The 14,569-nt window shown below is 48.5% G+C and overlaps 1 protein-coding gene and 1 long non-coding RNA gene across 3 annotated transcripts in view; one reads left to right on the top strand and one right to left on the bottom strand.

Moving 5' to 3' along the window:
- Positions 1-14,569, bottom strand: part of LOC104993950 — a 109,905-nt gene that overhangs the window by 1,786 nt on the left and 93,550 nt on the right. The window lies entirely within an intron of this gene.
- Positions 1,241-10,999, top strand: LOC104993943 (arachidonate 15-lipoxygenase). 2 transcript variants are annotated; one of them, XM_010847368.1, is made up of 14 exons: positions 1,241-2,555; positions 3,944-4,148; positions 4,409-4,490; positions 4,576-4,698; positions 4,856-4,959; positions 5,142-5,302; positions 6,165-6,308; positions 6,468-6,677; positions 8,225-8,311; positions 8,395-8,564; positions 8,740-8,861; positions 9,429-9,529; positions 9,652-9,819; positions 9,927-10,999. In XM_010847368.1, the coding sequence occupies exons 1-14, from the start codon at positions 2,421-2,423 to the stop codon at positions 10,104-10,106; spliced, it is 1,992 nt and encodes a 663-aa protein (XP_010845670.1). In that variant the 5' UTR covers positions 1,241-2,420; the 3' UTR covers positions 10,107-10,999. The 2 variants fall into 2 exon arrangements, with proteins under 2 accessions (XP_010845670.1, XP_010845669.1); XM_010847367.1 differs by lacking the exon at positions 1,241-2,555 and having other exon boundaries at positions 3,557-4,148.

The raw sequence follows: 14,569 nt of genomic DNA, 5'->3' as shown, positions 1-14,569 counted from the left end.
TGGCATCACTGACTCTATGGACATGAGTTTGGGTGAACTCCGGGAGTTGGTGATGGACAGGGAGGCCTGCCGTGCTGCAATTCATGGGGTCGCAAAGAGTGGGACACGACTGAGCGACTGAACTGAACTGAACTGAACCTAGTCATTCCTATTCAAAGGGGGAGGGAAGGATCTCTCTGGTGGTCCAGTGGTTAAGATATCCTTGATCAGGCAATTAGATTCCACATGCAGCAACTAAGTTCATTTTTAAAATTCTAAAGAGAAAAATGAAACAAAAAACCAAAAGTAGGGAAAATGTCCTGGGTTTGCTTTATTCTTTTTAGCTGCGCTGTGCTGCATGTGGGATCTTAGTTCTCACCATCTCTGCAGTTGAAGTTCGGAGTCCAAACCACTGGACCGCCAGGGAAGTCCCTCAATCACACTTTTAATCTGCAAGAAAAGTATTATGTTCGTGCTATTGCTACAGGTAATGACTTTTATCCACTATATTTCAATTTTTCTGAATTTCATTTAGAAAAGAAAACTGGAACTTCAGTTTTGGGGCTTCCCTTATAGCCACACTTGATTATAGTTACTGCTTTTATGATAGCATTTCTCTTATAGCCTTGAATCTTGTTCAAGATTAAATTTTTGAGATTATGAAAATAACTCATGCTTCTCTAAACATTTGAAAAATTCTAAAGTATGTAAAAACTGAAAGTCTCTTCTCCACCTTTTCCCACTCCATAGAAATAACCCTTGCTAATATTTTCATGTCCACCCTTTCAGCTATTTTTCTATGCTTATTGTGGACACATATGCTCATCGTTGACAGAGTTTTTAAAGTTTGAGGAAAATGTTTGTCCTTGAAGAGGACACCCCACAAATATCCGTATTTTGCTTAATGCCTGACTTACTAAACATATATCTATAAACAGAACTTTGAAAAATACATTTAATTTTTTATTTTTTTATTGAAGGATAATTGCTTTACAGAATTTTGTTGTTTTCTGTTAAACCTCAACATGAATCAGTCATAGGTATACATATATCCACTCCTTTTTGAACCTCCCTCCCATCTGCCACCCCATCCCATTCACATTTTAATATTTAAACATTGATTGCAGAGTTGATTAAATTTCCTTAAAAAAATCTAAACTGCAATTACAAATTTAATATGATGATTCTTTTGAACACACTTTAAATAGTACAGAAAAGAATCACAAAGGCAATGATTAAAAGATTGTCATTATATCTATTTTCGAACACCAATATCATGGATTTAATTACTTCATTGGTTTTCTTTGTTCTTGTTTTTTTCTAGGAATAAGATACTTTCTTAAGGTTGTTAAAATACTTCAGATATTTTCTTGGTGTTAATGAAATTTTGCCAGATTCCCTCATTTCTTCTGAAGAATATTGTCTCAGATCCTCAAATGCACTGAGACTACAGAATCTCAGGCTTCTCAGCAGGTTGATTCACGCTTGGGCCTCTGAAGCTTGTTTCTCCCAAGGAGCTATCTTTGCTCCAGTAAAACTTCTCCTGTTACCTCAAAATTTCATTTTCTGTATAACTTTTTAATTTCCGCAATCTCTTTCTCCTCTGAAATGATGGATTCCTTTAGTTTCACTTGGCCAGTCTGGAACTCCTGATTTTGTCATTATGATAAATTGACTTATGTATGCACCACTAATATCTTGTTCTAGTTAAGAGGGCGTCTAGTGCATTCATATCCTGGAAGAGGAGGGATGTGTTTGCTTCTCTTTAGGGCATGTGGCTAACTCAGCATCTCAGGACCCTCTTTCTCCTTGGTCACAGAGTGTGAGTGCCAGTGTTGGTTAACTGGTTGGACCTCCTTTCTGCCTGGTTATCCTGGGCAGCCAGATGGGCTGCTCTGTCTTTCCTGTTCTTGGAACAGTTCTTATTCTTTTCCTGGGACTACTTGGCACACAAATGCTGTGATGACCACATCTCCTTGCCCTTTCCATCTTCCCTTGCAACCTTAACCACGACCCCTAGCAGAGGTGAGCCAACTTGGGAGGCACGCATGTTCGTGAGTTTGTGTGTGTGTGTGTTTAGATGGAGGGGGCTTCCAGCCACATCATCTGTCTGCTGGGCCATACATCGATTCCTTCTTCTTGCAGGTTTTCTGCCCAAATTCTCATCTGCTTGAGCCTACCATCTTCCTCCCACCAAGATACTGGTTTGCGCGCCCTACACTCCCCCCGCCCCCTGCCAGGGCCCCGCCTTCTCGAGATCAGGGCTTAGCTCTGGGAGGCGCGGAGCTGGGGGCCCCAGAGCGTGGCCAGACCGGGCTGGTTGGAGATCTGCCACCCACACCCTGAACTGCGCAAGGCTTTGGAAGGGCGGGGTCTCGCGCCCCGTTATTTGGCGTTCTCTCTTCTTCCCCCTCAGTAGGGGGGAAACGTCTTTGGGCAAGATGGGTCTCTACCGCGTCCGCGTGTCCACCGGGTCCTCGTTCTGCGCGGGCTCCAATAACCAGGTGCACCTGTGGCTGGTCGGCGAGCACGGGGAGGCGGCGCTCGGGTGGCGCCTGCGGCCGGCGAGGGGCAAGGTGAGCTGGCCAGAGCCGGGCGGGGTGCGCTGCGCCCCTGGCCCCCTGGCCCGCGAGTCCCCGAGAAGAGACGCGCCCCAGATGGCCTCCAGCTTTCCCCGGCGGCTCCTGGCGCACGCCCCCAGCCCGGAGAGAGCTCGGAGGCCGCTGGGTAAAGCGCTTTAGTGCGGGACGCGGCACACAGCAAGTGCTCAATAAGTGTTCTTCTGCCCGGCCTGCTTGGAATTGGGATAGTCCCGTGGTTCTTCAGAACTCGGTCTTTTCCGGAAACTCCGGGGTCCTTGGAGCGGACATCGGTCTCCTGTTTCCTCTTCTTAGAAGCTGCTATTTCAGATCTTCTGTAAGGTTGCTAGATCTCCGACCTTGCAGGTTTTATCTCCGGGATGGAGCGGGAATGGGGACGCGGGAAGCGGGGGAGAACGGAAGAAGCCGCCTGAGAGCACTCTTATTTCCCGGCCCACCCTCTTTCCCATCACATGTACCTGGTATTCGCCCCTGTTACGTTTTGCCTCCGCCGATTCCCAGATTTCCATCTCCCACCCGGCTCTCCCCAAGACCCCCAGACCCGACGTTTATCCCATGGACGCTTCAGAGAACCGTGCTCACGTGAGGTCCTCCCCTCCTCCCACCTCCCAAACCGGTCCTCTTTTCTCCCAGGTGCACTCGCGCCTCCGCCTCTTTTCGCCTGCGTCTAACCAAAAATCCAGCGTAGTCCAGTTCATCTCTTAGACATTTCTCGAATCCGTGCCCTGATGTCCATCCCACTCTGACGGCCAATGTCCCCTCGAGCCTACTACATCACCTTCTTCCTCTTCGCCCGCCTCATTGCTCCAGCTCCAAGCCCTTCTGCAGTCAGCGATTTCTTCCCAATACATTCCCACCCTTAAAACATCCCCCCAGGGCTTCCCTGGGGGACCAGTGGTAAAGAATCCACCTGCTAATGCAGGAGCTTTGGCTTCCATCCTTGGTCTGGGAAGATCCCACATGCCTCCGAGCAACTAAGGCCCTGCGCCACATCTATGGAGTCTGTGCTCCAGAGCCGGAGAGCCACAAGTGCTGAGCCCACGGCCCTGGTGACAGGGTAGGGGGACGCGGTAACTGTCTGGTCACCAGTGAGCTCGCCCAGGGCGCAGCCCAGTGCTCCACACAATCAGGGACTTCGGGGAGTCATGCCCCTCTCCATCTTTTGTCCCCCACCTCACCCGGGGCTGAGGAATTCTATAACCGAGAATGGGGTCGTGGAGCCAACTGCTTGGTGCTCGCGCCCGCTTCCTCTCTGGCTCTTTTTGCGCCGCTTTGCCAGAGGCCCAGAGGGAAGGGCATCCAGGGCTCATCCGAGGATCCCTTCCAGAAAGCCCCGCTTGCTGATCCTCTTTTGTCTCCGGCAGGAGGTGGAATTCCAGGTGGACGTGTCCGAGTACCTGGGGCGGCTGCTGTTCGTGAAATTGCGCAAACGGCACTTCCTCTCGGATGATGCGTGGTTCTGCAACTGGATCTCCGTGCAGGGCCCCGGGGCCAGTGGGAACGAGTTCAGGTTCCCGTGCTATCGCTGGGTGGAGGGCGATGGCATCCTGAGCCTGCCCGAGGGCACCGGTGAGCCGCGGGGGGCTTGGGAGTGTAAGACGCCTGGGGCTGGAGAGAAGTTAAGGGGGAGGAGAGAAGGGAGCTGGCCTTTGGGGTCACAGAAGAGGCAGGATGCAGTAGCTGGCACAGGGCAGTGGAGGCTGGGAGAGGGCAGAGATGCTGAAGGGTCAGGGGCCAGCCACAAGGGTGGGCTGAGGGTCCCCTGGCAGGGACAGGGGAGAGGCTCTCAGGAGGAGCCTTATAGCCAGTGCCCTTCTCCTCACTTTCAGGTCGCACTGTGGTCGATGACCCTCAAGGTCTGTTCAAGAAACACAGGGAAGAGGAGCTGGCAGAGAGAAGGAAGCTGTACCGGTCAGCCCCACCCCTGCCTCCTGGCCCCACCCGGGAGCTGCCGACCCTTCCCCAGTACCAATGCCTGGTTTCTTTTCCACTGCAGGTGGGGTAACTGGAAGGACGGGTTAATTCTGAATATAGCTGGGGCCACAATAAATGACCTTCCTGTAGATGAGAGATTTCTAGAGGACAAAAGAATTGACTTTGAGGCCTCACTGACCAAGGGGTAAGAACAAGGCAGGCCGAGTGACAGGGATGTTTCCTGGTCCAGTGGTCAGTCCAGGCTTGTGGACTTCACAGGGCTGGACCAGCCCAAGAGGGCTGCATGGGGTTGTAAAGTTGGATTCTGAGAATAACAAACTCTTCACCATCCTTCCTCAAAGGCTGGCAGACCTAGCCATCAAAGACTCTTTAAACATTCTGACTTGCTGGAAAAGTCTGGATGACTTCAACAGGATTTTCTGGTGTGGCCAGAGCAAGCTGGCTGGTTAGTACCCCTACCCCAGTATTTATCCCAAGACCCTTACTCCCAGATACTACCCATTCTAAGGAACCAGGGATGGGAGACCAGAGGCCTGGTAGGCTAGGGTCAAGTGGGAATGGTTCGGTGGGGGTTGGAAGGACCAGGAGCTCAGATCCCACAGCAAGCTCCGCAAATGCCATCCCCAGAGCGGGTGCGGGATTCCTGGAAGGAGGATGCCTTATTTGGGTACCAGTTTCTCAACGGCACCAACCCCATGTTGCTGAGACGCTCCGTTCGCCTTCCTGCCCGCCTGGAGTTTCCTCCAGGGATGGGGGAGCTGCAGGCCGAGCTGGAGAAGGAGCTCCAGGTGAGCACAGAAGAGCCCTCAGGAGATGGCACAGAGGAATGGGGGTGGGGTCAGCGTTTGTGCTGCCGTAGGGTCCACTGTGGACCCAGCATGCTGCCAGATGGCAAGATGGAATTCCACAGTAGAAATCTTGACTGATCCTGGGGTGACCCTCCATGACTCTCCTCTCCTAATGAGAATAGCATGCTGTGGAGGGAGAGAATGTGATGGGTGACAAAGTCAAAATGAAGACCTATAACTGGGGATTTAGGGAGAGTGTGGAATAAGAGAATCAGGATCAGGGCTGGGGTTTTTGATGGGGTCAGCACGGAACAATTCAGAGAGAAAACTCAGGCGACTTTACTAGTGGTTCAGTGGTAAAGAACCCTTCTTCCAATGCAGGGGACGTGTGTTCAAACCTTGGTCAGGGAACTAAGAAATCACTTGCTGTGATGCAACTAAGCCTGCATGCTGCAACTAGAGAAAGCCCAGGTGCTGCAAGGAAGAGCCTTAGTGTTAATGAGTATTAAGAGCCTTAGAGTTACCCAGCACAGCTCCCCCCAAATAACAGTGTATTTGAAAAAAAGAGAAAACTCATGAGATTTTGGGTGAGACAGACTTGAGCTTGAATCTTGGCTCTGCTGTTTTATAAGCTGTGTGACTTCAGGCAGCATATCTATCCTCTCTGATCATCGGTTTCCTCTTTCATAAACCTGGGGCTAATTCAAGTGCACCTAAGAATTATATGAGGCCGTAAGTACAGGAACCATTACCCAGTATTAAATAGGTGATGGAAACAAGTTAGTTCTTTCTTCCTTCGGGGAATCAAGGCAGGAAGAGATGCCTTATGTTGATGTAGCCCTTGCCCTCTGCCCCCATCCAGCAAGGCACGCTATTTGAAGCTGACTTCTCCTTGCTGGATGGGATCAAGGCCAACGTCATCCTGTGTACCCAGCAGTATGTGGCTGCCCCTCTGGTTATGCTGAAACTGCAGCCCGATGGGAAACTCTTACCCATGGCCATCCAGGTGAGAGAACCCAGGCTGTAGGGGAGTGGTAGCGGTCAGATAGAGAATGCTAAGTGACTTTGGAGAGAGAGGGAAGCGTTTAAACATGCAAGGGGCATGGGAGTCTGCTGTGCACTGGCCCTCACCCCTCCCTTCCCCCCACTCTTGTCCCTGCTCCAGCTCCAACTGCCACACAAGGGGTCCCCACCACCACCGCTTTTCCTGCCCACGGATCCCCCGATGACCTGGCTCCTGGCCAAATGCTGGGTACGGAGCTCTGACTTCCAGCTTCACGAGCTGCACTCTCATCTCCTGAGGGGACACTTGGTGGCTGAGGTCATCGCTGTGGCCACCATGAGGTGCCTTCCGTCTATACATCCTATGTTCAAGGTAACACTTTAAACCGCCTCCCCCTGCCCCAAACTCTCTACCCCACAGTGAGGTTCCATCTCTGGAGGCACCTTTTCCATGGAGTCTCAGCGTTTGGGGAGAAAACCAATAAAAGACAAGTGAACAAGACGTGAGAGCGTGGCTTGCTCTGCATTTTTAACCATATCACTTGTGAGGAGATAAAAGTGACTCCCTAATGGGGTGGGGAGTGGTGGGAGGGTGAAGGGTGGGGAGTGAGAAATCTTACACTTCTTATGTATAAAGCACAGTTACATATACAGTATATAAACAGAATACACAAATGACTGAGGATTCCCTCAAAAAGAGGGGACCGTGCAAATAATATAGAAGACTTTTTCCAGTCAGTTTTGAAGGGTTCTCAAATAGTAGTAACACAGAGGCCAGTTACAGGGGCTCAGGTCAACAAGAGCAGCCTGGCTTATTACAGTTAGAACAGGGTGTTCATCCATTAACTTTTCTTGAGAGCCTCTGACGTGGCAAAAAAAAAAAAAGGCATTCTAGATGCCAGTGCTAAGCAAGACAGGCAAGGTCCTAGTCTTTGGGGGTTGTCATTTCCATTAAGGGCTAACAGACAGTATCGTAATAGATCAGCTGTGATGAGTCCACTGCGGAGAATCAGAGCAGGGTGATGCGATAGTGAGTTTAGACTGGGTGGTTGGGAAATGCTCCTTTAAGGAAGTGGAAGAAAGAATGAAATTATATGGATGGACTTCCCTGGTGGTCCAGTGATTAAGAATCCCTCTGCCAGTGCAGGGAACATGGGTTCAATTATTGGTTCAGGAAGATGCTGAGGAGTAAGCCCGTGGGCCACGACTACTGAGACCACATGCCCAGAGCTCATGCCCCACAACAAGAGAAGCCATCACAGTGAGCAGTCCTGCTCCCCAAAAGAGAGTAGCTCCCCTTTGCTTCAACTAATGAAAGCCTGAGTGCAGCCAGGAAGACCCAGTGCAGCCAAAAATCAATAAATAATAAAAAGGGAGCCAGTCATAGGATGAGGAAGGGGCATATTGCTCTAGGCAGAGGAACAAACAGTTCCCGAGGCAGGAACAAGCTTGGTGTGTTTGAAGGACAGAAAGAAAGTGAGTGTAATGGACAAAGGGGAGGGAACTGGGTGAAGTTCTGGAGGTAGTAGATTAGATCATGTTCTGGGGGAGGCAAAAAATCTTATTTTTTGTATAAAGGACATACATACATAAAGTACATTACAGATGGCATATCTGTAGCACTAAATGTCATGGGGCAGGTGAGAGTACAAAAAAAAAAATCTCAGAAGCCTCCTTAGAAAAATGATAATGAAAACACAGTGGAGAAACATTCAGCTAGACCTTGAATGGTCTTACATGAAGAGAAAAGGAGAATGGCTTCCTTCAATCATCAAAGAACATTATTGTCGAGAGGCTACTGGACTTCAGTCTGCTTTTCCTGAAGACTTGGCACCTTTCCTGCTTTTCAGTCCATATTTCCTTCAGGGACCAGCCACAGCTGTCTTCTGACCCTGTCCTTCCCTGTTCCTCTCCCTCCAGCTTCTCATTCCGCACCTGCGATACACCATGGAAATTAACATCCGGGCCAGGACTGGGCTGGTCTCTGACTCGGGAGTCTTCGACCAGGTACAAGGAGAGAAGTGGGATTCACGCTCCCTCTGGCCTGAGGGCAGGTGGATTTGCCTGACCACGCTGTCTTTGCTTCTCAGGTGGTGAGCACAGGTGGGGGCGGCCATGTGGAGCTGCTCCAGCGAGCAGGAGCCTTTCTAACCTATAGCTCCTTCTGTCCCCCTGATGACCTGGCTGACCGGGGGCTCCTGGGAGTCAAGTCTTCTTTCTATGCCCAAGATGCCCTGAGGCTCTGGGAAATTCTCTCTCGGTGAGGTGGGAGGAAGGCAGGGCTGGTGGTGGGGGGAGGCTGGGAGAAGAGGAGGTCTGTGCCCCAGCAAGGGGGCTGCGGGCCCTGGCCTGTCCACATAGGTAAGGACCGTAAAGGGCCTGTGGGCTCCATGTCATCAGCCTCCACTCTCCCGCCCTGACCCCTCCACTGGCAGCTACGTGGAGGGGATTGTGAGTCTCCACTATAAGACGGACGAGTCTGTGAGAGACGACATTGAGCTGCAGGCCTGGTGTCGAGATATCACTGAGATTGGGCTGCTGGGTGCCCAGGACCGAGGTAGGATGAGCCCCAAGACTCCAACATGTGACTCTTCCCTAGAACTTTCCCAGAATCTTCTCTACTTCTATGGAACCTCCAGAAGCATTTCCAACTCCTTTGAACACACCCAAAGCTTTCCCAGACTCCTTTTCCTCTCAGCTAGAGACAGGTCTCCATCCTGTGCAGGGGGAGCCCCTCTAGGTCCCAGATGCAGTGGGACCAGTGGTTGCTCTCCAAGAAAAAACAACAAAACAAAGAGCCCTGATTTGTAGCATTTGCCCATCCCCATGGTGTAAATAGTCCCATCGTGGCTACCAGGGTGATGTCATTTGGCTTGCTTAATACTTGAACATTTGACATCCTTGGTCCCTGTGAGCCAGTGTGAGCTGCACTAGCACCCCACTGAGTGGGACCCTCCCCAAAATCTCCCTGCTTCCACCACCCCAACCCACACTCAAGTCACTCCCCACCATGGTTGCTGAGAGCCCTTGGTCTCCTTCTCACCTCTCGTTCTCCTCCTCAGTTCCTATGAGCTCTGCCTCTAGCCTTGGCCTCCCAGTTTCTAACTCTCCGTATCCACTGCAGGGTTTCCCGTCACCCTACAGTCCAAGGACCAGCTTTGCCACTTTGTGACCATGTGTATCTTCACCTGCACTGGTCAGCACTCCTCCACTCACCTGGGCCAGGTACTTATCACAGAGGGCCAGCTGGGCATTTGTGCCTGGAGTGGGGAAGGCGGCCATGTGCAGGTGGCCTAAGGGATTCTCATGCTTAGCAGACAGTGAGTTTAGATATTTGCCCTCTATAGCTGGACTGGTACTCTTGGGTCCCTAACGCACCCTGCACAATGCGGCTGCCCCCACCGACCACCAAGGATGTGACACTGGAGAAAGTGATGGCAACACTGCCGAACTTCCATCAGGCTTCTCTCCAGATGTCCATCACTTGGCAACTGGGCAGACGCCAGCCCATCATGGTGAGAGCTAGGCGCCGGGTCCTGAGGAAGGGGGCAGGTACAGGGAGGTGTGACACTCCAAACTGAGGGGCAGTAAAGCTCTCAACTGCCTTTTCTCTCTGTCCCAGGTGGCTCTGGGTCAGCATGAGGAAGAGTACTTCTCAGGCCCTGAGCCCAAGGCTGTGCTAAAGAAGTTCAGGGAGGAGCTGGCTGCCCTGGAAAAAGACATAGAGATCCGGAATGCCCAGCTGGACTGGCCCTACGAATACCTGCGGCCCAGCCTGGTGGAAAACAGCGTGGCCATATGAGCACCCCCAGCCGTGGGTTGTTTCAGCCCTCTTCCTCCAACCCCATCCTCTTCCCAACTTCCATCTTCTCCCAAATCACCTTTCCACTGTCCACACCCACTGTAAACAAATCTGACTTTAGATACACCACCTAGGGAAGTCATTCCATTTCTTCCTCTCCGCCCCCGTCCTTCCTCCTTGATCATTCAGATCTCCCATTGAGCAGGTAATAGCCACATTTATACAAACAGTTTCAAGAATAGAATAGGGTATAATACATATTACTCTATACCTTTAGAATCAAGTATGACTTTGAACCTAAATTGAGTTTAATGACAAGAAAAATGGCATTTTAGACTAAGGAAAGAAAAGAATTTAGTCCAAACTCCTAAATCAAGGGCTTCCCCGGTGGCTCAGTGGTAAAGAATCCACCGGCAATGCAGGAGATGCAGGTTTGATCCCTGGGTGAGGAAGATCCCCTGGAGGAGGGCATGGTAACCTACTCCAGTAGTCTTGCCTGGAGAATCCCATGGACAGAGCCTGGAGGGCTATGGTCCATTGGGTCACAAAGAGTTGGACACATCTGTAGTGACTAAACATGCACACACACATCCTAAGTCCAATACTGGCAGAAGAATATACAGCATAACTTTCTAACTGGGTGGGATTCACCACGTGTCCTGAAACCAGACACAACACGAAGCAATTAACATTAACACAGCAGTTCTCACAATTTTCATTTCATGACTCACTCAGTTAGAAAATGATCAATGGAAGGAAACTGGTTAAATGACAGAAACTGCTCTCAGTTGGAGGTATCTGGCCTCAGTGTTTTTCCCAAAGGATCCTTATCTGTAACCCATTTGCACTTCATCAGTTGAGAAGCACCAAATAAAAATGATTAGCTGGAAAAGTACTAAAAATCTCATTATTTTAACAAGCGACAACAAAGGAGTCAGTAAAATCCAACTTCTGTATCTGATTAAAATTTTGGAAAAATAAACTAGGAAGTTTGATTTCTTAATATGATTGTCTGGATATTTTAAAATAGAAACTAACAGTAAACACAAGCCAGAAGTGTTTCCTTTACAGTACGATCAAAGTTGCTTCTTGCTTCTGATTCTGTTTAGTTTGGCAGAAGACATATGGCTGAAGCTGGGTCTGATCCTTGAAACTTCTTTTCTTCTTCTTCTGATTCTTGAAATTTCTTAGGAAATAAACAGGAGAGGTGGGAGTAGAGTTTAATGATGGGGTCTATCTCAGTTCAGTTCAGTTGTTCACTTGTGTCTGACTCTTTGTAACCCCATGGACTGCAGCATGCCAGGCTTCCCTGTCCATCACCAACTCCTGGAGCTTGCTCAAACTATGTCCATCAAGTAGGTGATGCCATCCAACCATCTCATCCTCTGTCATCCCCTTCTCCTCCTGCCTTCAATCTTTCCCAGCATCAGGGTCTTTTCCAAGGGGTCTATCTAGGAGAACCCAAAGGGGCTTCCCTGGTGGCTCATGGTAAAGAATCTGCCTGCAGTGCAGGAGACCTAGGTTTGATCCCTGGGTCAGGAAGATCCCCTGGAGAAGGGAATGGCTACCCATTCCAGTATTCTTGCCTGGAAAGAGGGGCAGTCTCCAGAACAATGTGGTTCACATCAGGAAATTAGGCTTGACTCTTAGGGAACAGCCACGGAAGAACTGTAAGTAAGGGTATGACAGGGTCCTGGAAGTCACACCCACAGAGGCATCCCTTCTCCTTGGAGGCCACACCCCCTTCTCCATAGAGGCCAGAGGGACGTGGAGGAGACAAATTAGGAGTATAGGATTAAAATATAGAAACTACTATCCATAAAATAGATACGCAACAAGGATTTGCTATATAGCACTGGGTATTACACCAAATATCTTGCAATAACCAGTAATGTAATGTAACCTACAAAAAAAAAGCAAAAAACCTGGAATCACTCTGCTGTACACCTGAAACTAACACAATATTGTAAATCAACTATCATCAGATCAGATCAGATCAGTCGTTCAGTCGTGTCCGACTCTTTGTGACCCCATGAATCACAGCACACCAGGCCTCCCTGTCCATCACCAACTCCCGGAGTTCACTGAGACTCACGTCCATCGAGTCAGCGATGCCATCCAGCCGTCTCATCCTCTGTCTTCCCCTTCTCCTCCTGCCCCCAATCCCTCCCAGCATCAGAGTCTTTTCCAATGAGTTAACTTTGGCATGAGGTGGCCAAAGTACTGGAGTTTCAGCTTTAGCATCACTCCTTCCAAAGAACTTTAATTAAAAAAAAATAGTATGCTTGCCAAAGTTATCAGTCCCCCAAGGATTGGCACTATACATACTTCAAGGATAACAAAGAAAAATAGTTTCCTTCAGAAAGGAGTATCTTTGAATTTGAGGTATTATAAAGGTCATGAAATCTTCCAAGTTAAACGGAGTGTCTATTTTGTTTAATTATAAGAAATCAGTGAGCACTTGTAAAAACCTAAGATGATGAAGTGGCAGGACTTCCTGGTGGTCCAGTGGCTACCCCAAGCTCTCAACCTAGGGGCCCTGGTTCAGTCCCTTGTCAGGGAACTAGATCCCTCATGCCCACGGGGCAAGAATTCACATGCCTCAAGGGAAAAAAAAAAAAAATCCTGCATGCTGTAACGAAGATGGAAGACCCCTTGTGCCAAAACTAAGACCCAGCATAGCCAAATAAATGAATATTAAAAAAAAAAAAGGAAAAGTGCAAAGACTAGCTAGGCTGGGGCTAGATAGAGATAATACCAAATTGACAGTGTTCTATTTGTTAAGTTTTTTAAAAAATTTTGGCCATGCTGTGCAGCGTGTGTGATATATAGTTCCTCAAGCAGGGATAGAACCCACATCCCCTGCAGTGCAAGGCAGATTCTTAACCACTGGACCACCAGGGAAATCCCCTAGATATATCTTTTTAAAAGGCTAAAACAAACGTCACTTTCTAAATTCCCTGTATTTGCTTTATAGGTCAGAAAAGTTACACCACACTATTATTTAAAAATACATAAAAGTGAGAAGGAAATGGCAACCCACTCCAGTATTCTTGCCTGGAGAATCCCATGGACAGAGGAGCCTGGAGGGCTACAGTCCATGGGGTTGCAAAATCAGACACAACTTAGTGACTAAACCATACATGTGTTCAACTAAATTGGTACAATTTAAATTTTATAAATCTTTATAAACTAGCTCTTACAAGTATTAGGTAAAATTGAAAAACATGTGTAGCTATGAGTTATTCCATTTATACTATCTGGGTAGAAAGTTTTAAGATGGCATATATTTCTGACCCTGTTGCTGGGAAAGGCTGAAGGCAAAAGAAGAAGGAGCCAGCAGAGGAGGAGATCATTAGACAGCACCACCAACTCCATCAACTTGAATTTGAGCAAACTCTGGGAGACGGTGGAGGACAGAGGAGGCTGGTGTGCTACAGTCCATGGGGTTACAAAGAGTCGGACACAACTTAGCAACTGAAGGCCAACAATTTTTCTGATGAGTGCTTATTGTCAATAATGATTATGTTTTATGGTATTAGTTTTATGGTATTATTATATACTTTCTAAAATTCTTTTTTTTTAAATTTTATTTATTTATTTGCCTTGCCAAGTTTTAGTTGTGGCATTTGACATCTTTACTTGTGGCCTGTGAATTCTTAGCTGTGGCATGTGGGATCTAGTTCCCTGACCAGGGATAGAACCTGGGCCCCCTGCATTGGGAGCGCGGAGTCTTAGCCACTGGACCACTAGGGAAGTCCTAGTACTTTCTAAAATTCTTAATTGCTTATGAGACCTTAATCTAAATCAAGGTTGAGGTAACTGAGTGGGTAGTTTTATTTTATATGGAGGCTACTAGTGAAAATAAAAATTACAGAGCAGAGGAAATAAAGCATGGTCATTGTACAGCTTCCAGCTACCTTTTTGAGTAACATATTTTTTTTTTAGGAGAACCAGTAAAACTTATTTAAAAGAACCAGTGCTTCCCATGCACTTCCCACGTGTGCAGTTAAAGAATCCGCCTGCCAGTGCAGGAGACTTGGGAGACTGGGGTTCAATCTCTGGGTCAGGGAGATCTTCTGGAGGAGGAAATGGCAACCCACTCCAGTATTCTTGCCTGGAAAATCCCATGGACCAAGGAGCCTGGTGGGCTATAGTCCATGGGGTCACAGAGTCTGACACGATGGAGCGCACACGCGCACACACACACACAACACTTCTCATACTGATGGATTTCTTAGTCTCAGTGAGGGGAGAAAATTCTGGATCCTATAAAGGGACATAGTGTGTGAATGGGTGGGACATATATTGGAACTAACCCAGCATTCTTATGTCTCTGGGTCTTAGGTTCTTCCTGTGCAAAATGCCCAGGTTTTATGGCATCTAAACTTCCTTTTCACAGCTATTTGTAAGGCCTCCCCAGACACCCATTTTGCTTTTTTTTTTTTTTTGCATTTCTTTTC

This window comes from Bison bison, unplaced genomic scaffold (genome assembly GCF_000754665.1).
Source record: "Bison bison bison isolate TAMUID 2011002044 unplaced genomic scaffold, Bison_UMD1.0 scf7180017864249, whole genome shotgun sequence".
Classification (NCBI taxonomy): domain Eukaryota; kingdom Metazoa; phylum Chordata; class Mammalia; order Artiodactyla; family Bovidae; genus Bison; species Bison bison.
This window is presented reverse-complemented; position numbering and strand designations above follow the sequence as displayed.

Excerpts from the sequence above, each read along its gene's own strand:
- LOC104993943 (XM_010847367.1), top strand. The coding sequence starts at position 3,725 with ATGCCCCTCTCCATCTTTTGTCCCCCACCTCACCCGGGGCTGAGGAAT. Across the intron at positions 4,149-4,408 it reads GAGCCTGCCCGAGGGCACCG|GTCGCACTGTGGTCGATGAC; the intron begins GTGAGCCGCGGG and ends CCTCACTTTCAG. Across the intron at positions 6,309-6,467 it reads TCTTACCCATGGCCATCCAG|CTCCAACTGCCACACAAGGG; the intron begins GTGAGAGAACCC and ends TCCCTGCTCCAG.